We start from the raw sequence: 11,492 nt of genomic DNA on the forward strand, positions 1-11,492 counted from the left end.
ACATAAAAGTGGATTTTCACGTAAATTTAAAAAATAAGAAAATAAAATAAGAAGGTTCCTGGGGACCAAAAAGATATGAGTTTAAAAGTATTATATATTTTTACGTAAATAAATAAAATTGTAAACAAAATAGGAAAAAATATATAATATTATTTATTAAATGATTAAACAATAATTAGTTGGCACCCACATGGCCTGTTTGTAATAATAAGTGCTTCCCTTCGTTTCAACTTCCTGTTTTGCTTTTGGGAAGCACTTTGCCTTGTTTCATCTCCCTTATGAATACTCATTAATAATCAAACTATACTTTTAATTTATACAATAAGCTTCTAATACGCGTTACATTTTTATTTATTAAGGGATGGAAAATTAAATTCGGTAGATTATTCATAATATTAATTTTTATTAGAAATGTGAAAAGTAAAACTTAGGAAAAAATAATTGGTGTAGATTTGATTAATACGTTGTCTAAGTATGCTTAGGTGCTCTCCACATGGAGCTCATTTAAAAATTAAGCAAATAAATCTTTCCATGTGCAATATTAAATTAAAGCCATTAATTAGGGAATAGTTTTATTTATTTATTCATTTTATTAGGAGATATGAATACCGATAAGATAAGGAATCAATACAAGGAGAATAAGATTCGGATTACCTTGTTGATCGAATATCTCAAGGCAAGAACGTTGTTTGAGATTTGAATCACTCCACAAGCAAGATCGATCATGTCTATCTTGAATGATTCTTGTTAATGAAATATCTCAACGCAAGAGCACTTGTTTGAGATTAGAATCTTTCCACAAATAAGATTGATTATGTTGAACTTGAATGATTCTACATGCAACCTAAACTATGTAGAATTGCAAAGAAACTTAGTCATTGGCTAAAGAAAAGCACAAATACTTATTTTACTATATTTTTCCAAGTCTTCTTACAAATACAACATACATGACTTTATATAGTCTCAAAATGAAACTATTAGAGACATTTCAAGAGTTGTAACATTCATACTTAATGACCATAATTAACCATTGTGTAATTGTAGTAAATAGAAAGTTTTAAAATACATTAATGAAATACAATAACTCTAAATTGTAATCCACCCAAAATTTATAACATGAAACTTCGTTATTCTTTAACGTGGCATGAATTGAAAAATATTTAATTTCTATTTGGGTTTTAATAATTTAAATTTGATTAATTTTGAAACATGATATATGTAGTTGTCTTACCATTTTGAGACATATAATTTTCAAACATGTTTGGAATATTGAAGTTGATGTTTATATATATATATATATAATTATTATTATTATTGAAAAATGGGACATTTAATTGTTAATTTGTTATAGGATATAGGTAGAAATTGGGAGTGGGAGTTTTGTGGAGACTGTCGCGTCAGCATTGAATTCGATTGCTGTTGACGCTTTATCCTGTCGGATGTCGTTCACGTTCCCGTGTTTTTTCCCACTCGCCGCCCACCGCCACCTCAACCATCCATTTTTTTACTTACTTTCACGGGTTTCCGACCACCTAAACTTTACTTCTTTCTTTTAAATTTTAAATTTNAAAAAAAAAAAAAAAAAAAAAAAAAAAAAAAAAAAAAAAAAAAAAAAAAAAAAAAAAAAAAAAAAAAAAAAGTCTACTCCGTGTATTTGAATGTAAACTTTTATCACATGGTATAAAATTGTGTTAGGAATAACGACTCTTCACAGTGGTATGATATTGTCTACTTTGAACAAATTTTCATGACTTTGCTTTGAGTTTCTCCAAAAGGCCCCGTATCAATAGAGATGTATTCCTTTACTTATAAACCCATGATCATTCCCTAAATTAGCCGACGTCGGACTCACTCCCAACAAATTTAACTTCAAATCGAATAAATTTGTAAATTTGTTTTACACATGGATTAAAATAGTCATTTTTAAGAATTAAAAAATAAAAATATTACTACTTAAAATACGATTTCTACTAAAATAATATAATGAGTAAAACCTAAAAGAATAATAAAAAGTTCTGAATTTTTATTTTTGGCTATTTTTTGAGTTTGGGCCTCGATTATGTAAATATATTGGGCCTGGGCCCATAATGGAGAAGGCTGCATTTTGGGCCGTAAGAATTCGGCCAGAAGGCCCAAATAAAAGAAACGTCCCTAGTATCTAAATTTGCGGCAAAAAGAGTTGTTTGGTTTGAACGAAAGGATTAAAAGAAAATATATTTTATAATTTTAAATACTAAAGAAAGAAAATTATATAAAATAGTTTTCTTTTTTGTAAAATTTGAATTTAGTCCTTCGTAAGATTAAGATTATTATATAAATGGGTAAAATTGATAATAGGGGAAAGTTAGGGACCATTTCCATAAATTGAGAAAGTAAAAGGAAGTGCAGAATATGTTAGATTGTTTTGTTGGTTTAAGCTCCGGAAGCTTAAGATTAAAGCAAAAGAAACAAGAAAGTGGCACACAACAGACACACTAAAGACACACAGCAAAGACATAACATTTCTCCTTAAATTTCCCCAAAAACCTTAACCAACACTCAATCCGTTTAATTTCCTGTCTTTTATTTTCTCTCCCTTTTTGTCTTCCTCTTCTCAATCTCCGCCATGTCCCGGCCGTCCTCCCTCGCCCCTCTGGATTCCTCCTTGGAGTTCCTTTCGAGATCTTGGAGGATTTCACCGTCGACCCATTTGGTTAATTCCCGGATTCCGGCCGGCACTCACGGCGGCGGGAATTGGGGTGATATTGTGTTGGAAGATTCCAGCAGCGACGCCGAGGGGTTCTTGGTGTTTATGAACCCATTTTCGTTTACTTCTTCTGAAACTTCCCAAATGGTCATGGACCGGATTTTGTCTCATTCGGTACTCTCCTAATTTCTTCTAAATTGAGAAATTTGTGTCGTTTTCTGAAAATCTCCGTGTTTGTGGCGCAGCAGGATGTGTCTCCTCGGACTTCCGGTCGGCTGTCGCATAGCAGCGGCCCACTTAACGCCGCCCACAGCGGCGGTTCATTAACCGACAGCCCACCTTTTTCTCCCTCGGAAATCGCCGACCTCGACTCCAAGGTTCCTCTTCCTGTCACTCTGTGTCGGTCGTAAATTAAATAAGTCCATTTTTAGATATAATTTCTTCATTACATTACATTATTACAACAATTAAAACCAATAATATTATGTTTATAACAGTTTTTCAATTAACTAAATATGATTTAAAACTGTGGATTTCCGGGAAATTATAGTTGACCATGGAAACTTTGAAGAGACCTGGTCTTTAGGATTTAAGGTTCATCAAAATCAATGGTGGGTATCCGAGAATCAGGGAGTTTCCGGCGACCATTATTCAGATCAATTTCATTCGTTTCTACCATGGCGATGTCAATTCTTGATCAATTGCTAACCAAAAGAACAGAGGAAAAAAGAAAAAAAAAACCCATTTCCCCTAAATTTCTCTAAATCATGAATCGCCATCATTCCATGCAGCTTTACCGATCCAACTATTCTTTCAATGCCCATTTTCGGGCCACCGTGAATGGGTCCGGCACCGCCGCTGTTGGCGGCGGAAAGACGGTCGGGCGTTGGCTGAAGGAGCGCAAGGAGAGGAGGAAAGAGGAAAACAGAGTTCAGAATGCCCAGCTTCATGCTGCTATTTCTGTTGCAGGGGTGGCCGCTGCCATCGCCGCCATTGCTTCCGCCTCTGCGTCTTCCAACGGAGTAAACGACGGCGAAGATATTCATAAGACCGATATAGCTTTGGCCTCCGCCGCTACATTGGTCGCCGCTCAATGCGTGGAGGCTGCTGAAGCTATGGGAGCCGAACATGATCACCTCGCTTCTGTTATTAGCTCCGCCGTCAATGTCAAGTCCGCCGGCGACATTATGACGCTCACCGCCGCCGCTGCCACAGGTTGTATTGTCGTTTTCTTATTTTCGGCTATTGGGTTGCGTCCTACAAATTTTTTATCTTAAATTCCTTTATAACTTTTTAGAATTGAATCTAATTCTTCTTTGAATTTTGTTTTCTTCAAAAGAATTCTTCACTTCTTTTGAATTCAAGAATAAATGTTGGGAGGAAATTTAAATTNAGTCCGCAACAAAATGGAGTTGTAGAGCATACACATCTATGTTTTTGGCTATAAATTTTATGAATTTATAAGTAATCTATGTTATTTGTGGGAGCCCAAAACAAAAAAGAATGAGAATTTATACGCAAAATTTTGATAATATCGTAGAAAGTTGTGATTTTTAATATATATATTAATAATATTTTGATATTATGACACTGTGGAATGGATATTGTAGCACTAAGAGGAGCAGCAACGCTGAAGTCACGGGCGACAAAGGACGTGTGGAATGCAGCGGAGAAAGGGATGGGAGGAGCATCGTCGAGCGGCGAGGGCTCCAGCCGTGGTAGCTTAATTAACAACATCATCGTAAATCAAAAGTTGAGTGGAGATCAACTGCAACCCTGTGACTCAAAGCTTGACATAATTCAACCCGTATGCTACCGAGGATTGCTCGCCAATGGCTGCGAGCTTCTTAAACTGACTCGTAACGGTAACCTTTTGTTGAAAATTGTTAGGAGTGAATCTCTCGTTTACTAATTAAGAAGATCACCATAAATTTATAAGAAGAGTTTACCCTCAAAATGAACAATATCATACTCTTAATTAGCTTATTTATTTGCAGGCGATCTTCATTGGAAACTCGTCTCTGTTTATCTGAGTAGAACCANTTTTTTTTGCCAACTAATTATGAATTGTATACATGTGCATGGGTTTCCATGATTGAACAGGTTGTGTTGAAGATGAAGAGCAGGCACGTGGCGGGAACCATAACCAAAAAGAAAAAGAGTGAGTTTTTATTTATTTTTTAATTAATTAATTAATTAATTAAATTAAATTGTCTTTCTTGGGGATTGATGAAAGGTAAAGGGCAGACGCAGCAAAGTTAGAAAAAAATGGAAACGAATCATTTTACAATAGATTTAATTAAATTATATATAATAAAATAAAATAAAAACACCGATTAAATTATATGTTCGTACAGATTTGGTGGTGGGTGTAGTAAAAGACATTCCGGCATGGGCAGGGCGGCACCTGCTGGAGGGCGGCGAGGACCGGCGGTACTTTGGGGTGAAGACATTGCTGCGAGGGGTGGTGGAATTCGAGTGCAGAAACCAAAGAGAGTATGATATGTGGACACAAGGAGTTGCCAAGCTGCTTCTAATGGCGGCTGAGAGGATTTGTAGGTTTTGAGAGATGCCGCCGTCGCCGCCGCTGCCGCCAACGCCGCCGTTTGGTCGGTGACAAAAGTGGTGGGTTTTGTTTGAATGGGTTTAGGGTTTTAGTCAAAAAGAACCAAATTTGTTGGTTTAGTTTCACTTAGGCTTCCCCTTTAGTGAGGCGTGGATGAAGGATTCACATTTTTAATATAATATCTAGTATTCAAACTTACTTTTTTGAAATGTAATAAATTTTAAAAATTTTCCTTAGTATTAATTTCTTTTAAAAATTATTTGTTATCTAAAAAATTAAAATGGTACCGTCAGCAAAAATCATGAGGTTATAATCAAGAAAATGAATACTATCTCCATTGGAATGAGACGCATTTTGGAAAGCCCAAAGCAAAATGCTCAAAGTGGATAATATCATACCATTTTGGAGAGTTGTGTTTAACTAACAAAAATTATTATTATTTTCGAGTATCACCGGGAGGGAAAAGAAAACAAAATTGCAAGAAAAGATTTTGAGTCTTATTTAGCTCAATAGACTTTAATTAGGAGAGGGAACATTAAATCCGTTCTCCACTATTACAACCCATAATATATCAAAATGCATCTATAAAATTTAATGAGATTTTGATAAACAAGGCATAATTAGGATAAAATTTTAATGAGATTTTGATAAACAAGGCACCGGTGGAACTGTAGATGTGGATTTTCCATCAGCATTTTGGCAAAAAGATTTGGCTTCTTCGTCAGAAGTTGATGTCGTAATGTTCACTTCTTCCATAATAATATTTGTGCAACGAGCTCGAGAACAGTCCAATGTAATTGCCTTTTCATTTGCTGATGTTCCATGAACGTTACGATATGTCACATCGCTCACTTTTATTTCCCTTCCCTACAAACAAACCAACATAAAAACCAAATATAATAAACTATGACAAAAAAATAATAAAAATAATAATAATAATAATGAGAACGGGATGAAATTGATCTGTTGTGTACCTTATTTTTCCTTCCATATGCATAAACTGTGTAATGTTGATCGATAATGATTGGGTTTTTTACATTTTCGAGTGTTATTTTCTCGAATGTGATATTTTTTGCATATCCATATCCACCCTGTAATTACGATTAAAAAATATTTACAAACTTTATATGGTATATTAAATATTATTTATAAATAAATTAAAACGTATTATCACCTCCCAAGTCTTGATTCTAACTCCGTTTTGAGTATCTTGTAAGATACAATCACTTACATAGACATTTTCAACAACATTATAATCACCGTTTTTTCCTAAGCTCCCAATGCTTCAGTCAAATAAACACCACAAAATATATTAAAAAAATTAAAAATTTCAATGAATATCAAACATGGAAAAAAAAATGTAATTTTTACCTTATGCCGTGACCGGGGCCACAAGTGAGACCTGTTATATCGATATTTGAAGATCCATCATTAATTGCAACACAATCATCACCTGCAATATTTAACATTGAAGTCAATAAATAAAAACATAAAATTATGTACTTAATAATTACGGATAATCATAACATTAATTTGTTACCTGTGCCTATAAAAGAATCTTGAATACGAACATTTTTTGATCCAGAAATATCAATTCCATCCGTATTAGGACTCTCATCAGGAGCAGTAATATGAATATCTGAAATAATTACATCATTGCAACAATTTATGGACATATGATTTTTGCCACTATTAACATGCTTCGTTTTACTTAGATGAAGACCGTTGCAGTTGTGGAAAAATATTGCCTGCAAAATCATATATTATAAATTTAACCCGTAGTAATAATTAAAAAAAAGTAAAAAGGTTAAAAGAAAATAATAATAATAATAACAAGTTACCGTTGGCCGTTTGCAATGTTTATGACAATCTTTGTCCCACCAAGAAGAACCTTGGCCATCAAACCGTCCATCTCCTTTAACGGTGAGAGAATCTATGTCGTAAAATTGGATCCATTTATCAACACCATCTCCGGACCATTCATCCTTGGTTGGAGCCATTACACTTCCACCAAGCTATAAAATCACAAAATAGTGTATAAATTTACCATAAATTTTTCAATTTCAATTTTATGAGAAACGGGGTTAGGTAAGCTACATCAAAATTGATTCGTTTGGACTTGCAAGGACCCTGGAATTTGAGAGGGTTCAATAGGAAAGTTTTTCCAGATGGTACACGTAACGTTGGGTTGTCTTCTGTTGATGCACATACATCATTCCATGCTTTCAAAAAAGCCTTGACATAGAGAAAGACAAATAAAACAAGTCATTACAAGTATAAAGAGAGAACCCTTCTTTAAAAAATCGACATTCAGATTAAACTACTTACTTCTGAATCATCTTTTTTGCCATTTCCATTTGCTCCATAATCAAGAACATTGAAATACGACGAAGCTGATTCTGTCAATGAGCTTAAAACAGCAATGGAAAAGAGGAAAACAAAGGAAACAAGAAGCTTCATTCTTGAGCTAAAATGGAGAATTTGGAGCGTTAAGAGATGAAAATACGAGAGAATTGGATGGTGATGAATGAATGGATATGGCTAGCTTATATAGAGCAGAGAAATGAAAAATGTAAAATTTAATTTTAAAAAAGATATATTTTGGAAGAATGGAAAATTAGAAAAGGAAAATATGGAATGAAAAATAAATTGGGATTTGATTAAATTATGGGCTTGATAAAAGCAAATCTCATATATGGATTACTTATTAAAATTCTATAAAAAAAATAAAAAATAAAAAATAATAATATATAAAAATTATATTTATTTTAGGTAATTTTTTAAATAAATATAAATAAAATTTATTTCAGGTGATTAATTATGGGGATATTTATTTTGAGAAATTAATAGTTTTTGTATGTATATGTATGGTAAGTGACTAAGAAAGTGAGACAATTGGTCCAAATTTGTAGAATTATAAACTTATTTTTGTATGAGATGCAACATTTTTGGTAATTTAATTATTATTTTTAGTATAATTAGTAATCTAATTAAGAGTAATAACAGTTTTTATTATTTAGTGGATACTGTTATTTGGTTAAAATCTGTGAATTTTGTTAAATTTTATTTTATTTATTAATTTACTATATTATATTTTTTATGCAACCGTTTTTCTTACCTACCAAATACTATAAAGGGAGGTATTATAAAAAGACAAAAAATAAAACCCCAATACTAGGTATGTACGAAAGTGTATTGTTTTATTATTATTATATCTATCTTATTGACTTTGTCTACGGTCTTTTTGGCATTGTAACGGGTGGAATCGGTTGAGTTAGGCTCAATCAGACTTGTTTTTTCTATAATTTTTTTTGGTTGGATTCTCGATTAACCGGCTTCGAACGGTGCCAACCCATTTGCAACAATCTTGTTCAACGTCTTAGGAACAGTACGAATGATCTACGAACTAAAATAAATTCATGTATAATTATGGAATTAGGTTATAGTTTAAACCAATGTCGTATTATTTGATTTAAAATTTATAAATAATTGTTCAAAACTAACCTTAAATAGATTTTTTTTTTTCATTTGATTTCTAAGTTAAATAATCATATGTGTATTAATTAACTTCAAATTTATAAATAAATTAGTTTTTACTAAATTTCCATCACAATTACTTTAAATTAATTTTAGATTAAAGTTTTAATTTAATTTTTAAATTCGAAAACCCAAAATCGCCAACCGTAACTGGACCCACCGGTCTGCTCTCCGGTCCGGTCCAAGCTTCCACCAAATGAACCTGCGATTCTGGTATTCTATTTCCAACTATACCCTTTTCTTATATTCTTTCTTTGCACATTTATTTTATTAATGTAAAAAACTCTCATTTATGGAAAGTCCATAAATATATGATATTCAAGCACAATAACTGTTACACGATTTTTTTTTTTCTTTTTTCTTTTTTTCCCTTTAAATATCGCCCAATAGAAAATAAAAAGGTGGGAAGAAAATACCAATGAATCTAGACAGGGTATTATCGTCTTTTTCGGGTGCAATGAATCGGTATATAGGTGCTTCATTTTCGCCCGTTCACGCGTTGATCGGGATTTTTATTCTGAAGCAGAGGCCGAAGGTTGCAGTTGACGATGGCTGTTCCTGAAAAGGTAAATGTCTCTTTCTAATTCTTTGCATCGTTTCTTTCCATGTCTTTGATCGCCACAAATTCTACTGATCTTCATTTCCGTTGAGAGTTTTGGCTTCATTTCTGCCTCACTTCGGGATGGAGTAGATTTAGGGTCAATAGGCAATCGGCTTTGGATTTATGGAAAATTTTTGGATGATTTCTTCTTGAGATTTCGTTTTCTGTCCTGAAAATCTTGCGCGGTTTGTTCTTCTGCTAACTCCTAATATCAAGACGGTGCTGCCCTAGACTGAAACTTGCATTTACAGGATCCAAGAGAGGAAGTGATTCAGGCATGGTATATGGATGATAGTGACGAAGACCAGAGGCTTCCCCATCACCTTGAGCCCAAGCAGTATCTGTCCCTGCAACAACTGGATGGTAAGCCTTGCTAGTTGTACAGAGCTATGTGATTTCAGGTAGACTTACATCGTGTGAAATATGTTTACATTTTAGAACTTGGAGTTCTGAGCTGGAGACTAGACGCAGACATATATGAAACAGATGAGGAATTGATGAAGATACGTCGTGATCGTAATTACTCCTACATGGTAATAGCGTTTGAATTTTCCTTAGGGACAAGAACATGTTCTTATGCTTGAGAAAATTGGCTTGAAATCGATTTTGTCAGGACTTTTGTGAGGTCTGTCCAGAAAAGCTTCCTAATTATGAAGAGAAGATTAAAAGCTTTTATGAGGAACACCTTCACATCGATGAGGAGATCCGTTATTGTGTGTCTGGAAGTGGTAGGATTAGTTATATTTCTGATCTTCAACCATCCATATATGTAGGTTATAATCTTCATTTTCTTTAACGTGGGTGGATGAAGGTTATTTTGATGTTAGGGATCTGAATGACAAATGGATTCGCGTTTGGGTAAAGAAGGGAGCAATGATCGTGTTGCCTGCTGGAATTTATCATCGATTTACTCTTGATTCTGACAATTACATCAAGGTATACCAATAGAACAAGCTTCTAAGTAACAACCCAATTACAATGTTTCTGATGAAGCAAATTTTTATAGGCTATGCGACTCTTTGTTGGTGATCCTGTGTGGACTCCTCACAACCGTCCCAACGATCATCTTCCCGCAAGGTATTGCCATTGCTTGGTTGGTTCGGTCATGAGCTTTTCTCTTGTGCCCCCTGCCATGAATTTGTCTCTGTTACACATATCACTCTAACCTCTGTTGCTGCTCTGCAGGAAGGAGTATCTTAAATGTTTTGTGGAGAAGGAAGCTGGTAAGCAAGCCGTTGATGCTGCAGCATGAACTCTGAAAAGTTATTATCTGTATGGTTTGGTATGCATGTTCGTTTTCTTGGAAATGTCTGGCGCTATCAGGAACGACGAATGTCCAATGGTATAATATTGTTCGCTTTGAGAATAGACTCTTATGACTTTGCTTTTAGTTTTCTCAAGAGGTCTTCTTCCAATAAAGATAGTGTCGTAATCTTTCTTTTAATTAGTCAACGTGGGACTACGCTTGTCATGCTTGTCTTCCTTTTAATTAGTTAACGTGGGACTATGCCTGTCATGCTTGTCTTCCTTTTAATTAGTCATCGTGGGACTACGCTTGTCATGCTTGTCTTCCTTTAAATTAGTCAACGTGGGACTACGCTTGTCATGCTTGTATTCCTTTAAATTAGTCAACGTGGAACTACGCTTGTCATGCTTGTCTTCCTTTAAATTAGTCAACGTGGAACTAATGACTCCAATGTGCACTATTACAATAAAGAATTAAAGATTAATATTGGGGGCTATGGTGTGAGCAGGATCCACACGAGTCCTTAGCTGGTACAAGAATAAAAAATAAAAAAGAAGGGAAAAACAGAAGTGTTAAGTGGTGTATTTAGTTACGCGTCATTGGCTGAGAAACAATGCCGCTTCAGGCGCCACCACGTGTCTCTCCCACCTTTACAGTCCTACACGTGTCTCTCCCACCTTTATTTTAATTTTTAATTACCTTCTAAATTTTTAAATGATATTTTATTATATTATAAGAACAATTTTGCATTAAAAAAAAAAAAAAAAAGCTTAACTATTTATTTTAATTTTTTTATAGAAAAAATATCTTTTGATTCTCATCATTCTTAAATAAAAAAGGGTTGTTATGGTTGTTA

The 11,492-nt window shown here is 33.9% G+C and overlaps 3 protein-coding genes across 4 annotated transcripts; 2 read left to right on the plus strand and 1 right to left on the minus strand.

Moving 5' to 3' along the window:
• The first annotated feature begins 2,480 nt into the window (after positions 1–2,480).
• LOC111790484 (VAN3-binding protein-like) lies at positions 2,481–5,426 on the plus strand. Of its 2 annotated transcripts, none has more exons than XM_023671401.1 (7): positions 2,481–2,860; positions 2,932–3,063; positions 3,478–3,901; positions 4,297–4,551; positions 4,684–4,728; positions 4,785–4,847; positions 5,044–5,426. In XM_023671401.1, exons 1-7 carry the CDS (start codon positions 2,606–2,608, stop codon positions 5,250–5,252), a joined length of 1,383 nt encoding a protein of 460 aa, XP_023527169.1. In that variant the 5' UTR covers positions 2,481–2,605; the 3' UTR covers positions 5,253–5,426. The 2 variants fall into 2 exon arrangements, with proteins under 2 accessions (XP_023527169.1, XP_023527170.1); XM_023671402.1 differs by having other exon boundaries at positions 2,935–3,063.
• A 459-nt stretch (positions 5,427–5,885) lies between these two features.
• Positions 5,886–7,712, minus strand: LOC111790292 (probable polygalacturonase At3g15720). The gene is made up of 8 exons (XM_023671156.1): positions 7,581–7,712; positions 7,350–7,487; positions 7,094–7,267; positions 6,793–7,000; positions 6,624–6,705; positions 6,427–6,535; positions 6,254–6,343; positions 5,886–6,119 (listed from the first exon to the last, which is right to left on the minus strand). The coding sequence occupies exons 1-8, from the start codon at positions 7,710–7,712 to the stop codon at positions 5,886–5,888; spliced, it is 1,167 nt and encodes a 388-aa protein (XP_023526924.1).
• Positions 7,713–9,247: 1,535 nt separating this feature from the next.
• Positions 9,248–10,906, plus strand: LOC111790502 (1,2-dihydroxy-3-keto-5-methylthiopentene dioxygenase 2-like). The gene is made up of 7 exons (XM_023671422.1): positions 9,248–9,355; positions 9,642–9,753; positions 9,829–9,923; positions 10,004–10,118; positions 10,202–10,326; positions 10,397–10,467; positions 10,576–10,906. Exons 1-7 carry the CDS (start codon positions 9,338–9,340, stop codon positions 10,640–10,642), a joined length of 603 nt encoding a protein of 200 aa, XP_023527190.1. The 5' UTR covers positions 9,248–9,337; the 3' UTR covers positions 10,643–10,906.
• The last annotated feature ends 586 nt before the right edge of the window (positions 10,907–11,492 follow it).

This window comes from Cucurbita pepo, chromosome LG03, assembly GCF_002806865.2.
Source record: "Cucurbita pepo subsp. pepo cultivar mu-cu-16 chromosome LG03, ASM280686v2, whole genome shotgun sequence".
Taxonomy (NCBI): domain Eukaryota; kingdom Viridiplantae; phylum Streptophyta; class Magnoliopsida; order Cucurbitales; family Cucurbitaceae; genus Cucurbita; species Cucurbita pepo.

What these genes read in the sequence shown, in the direction of transcription:
- LOC111790484 (XM_023671401.1), top strand. Translation starts at nt 2,606, where the DNA reads ATGTCCCGGCCGTCCTCCCTCGCCCCTCTGGATTCCTCCTTGGAGTTC. An exon ending in TCGCCGACCTCGACTCCAAG is followed by an intron (nt 3,064 to 3,477) that starts GTTCCTCTTCCT and finishes CATTCCATGCAG; the next exon opens with CTTTACCGATCCAACTATTC. An exon ending in CACCGCCGCCGCTGCCACAG is followed by an intron (nt 3,902 to 4,296) that starts GTTGTATTGTCG and finishes TGGATATTGTAG; the next exon opens with CACTAAGAGGAGCAGCAACG.
- LOC111790292 (XM_023671156.1), bottom strand. Translation starts at nt 7,712, where the DNA reads ATGAAGCTTCTTGTTTCCTTTGTTTTCCTCTTTTCCATTGCTGTTTTA. An exon ending in AGATTCTTTTATAGGCACAG is followed by an intron (nt 6,706 to 6,792) that starts GTAACAAATTAA and finishes TAAATATTGCAG; the next exon opens with GTGATGATTGTGTTGCAATT. An exon ending in TTATCGATCAACATTACACA is followed by an intron (nt 6,120 to 6,253) that starts GTTTATGCATAT and finishes GTTTGTTTGTAG; the next exon opens with GGAAGGGAAATAAAAGTGAG.
- LOC111790502 (XM_023671422.1), top strand. An exon ending in ATTCTGACAATTACATCAAG is followed by an intron (nt 10,327 to 10,396) that starts GTATACCAATAG and finishes AAATTTTTATAG; the next exon opens with GCTATGCGACTCTTTGTTGG. An exon ending in AACGATCATCTTCCCGCAAG is followed by an intron (nt 10,468 to 10,575) that starts GTATTGCCATTG and finishes GCTGCTCTGCAG; the next exon opens with GAAGGAGTATCTTAAATGTT.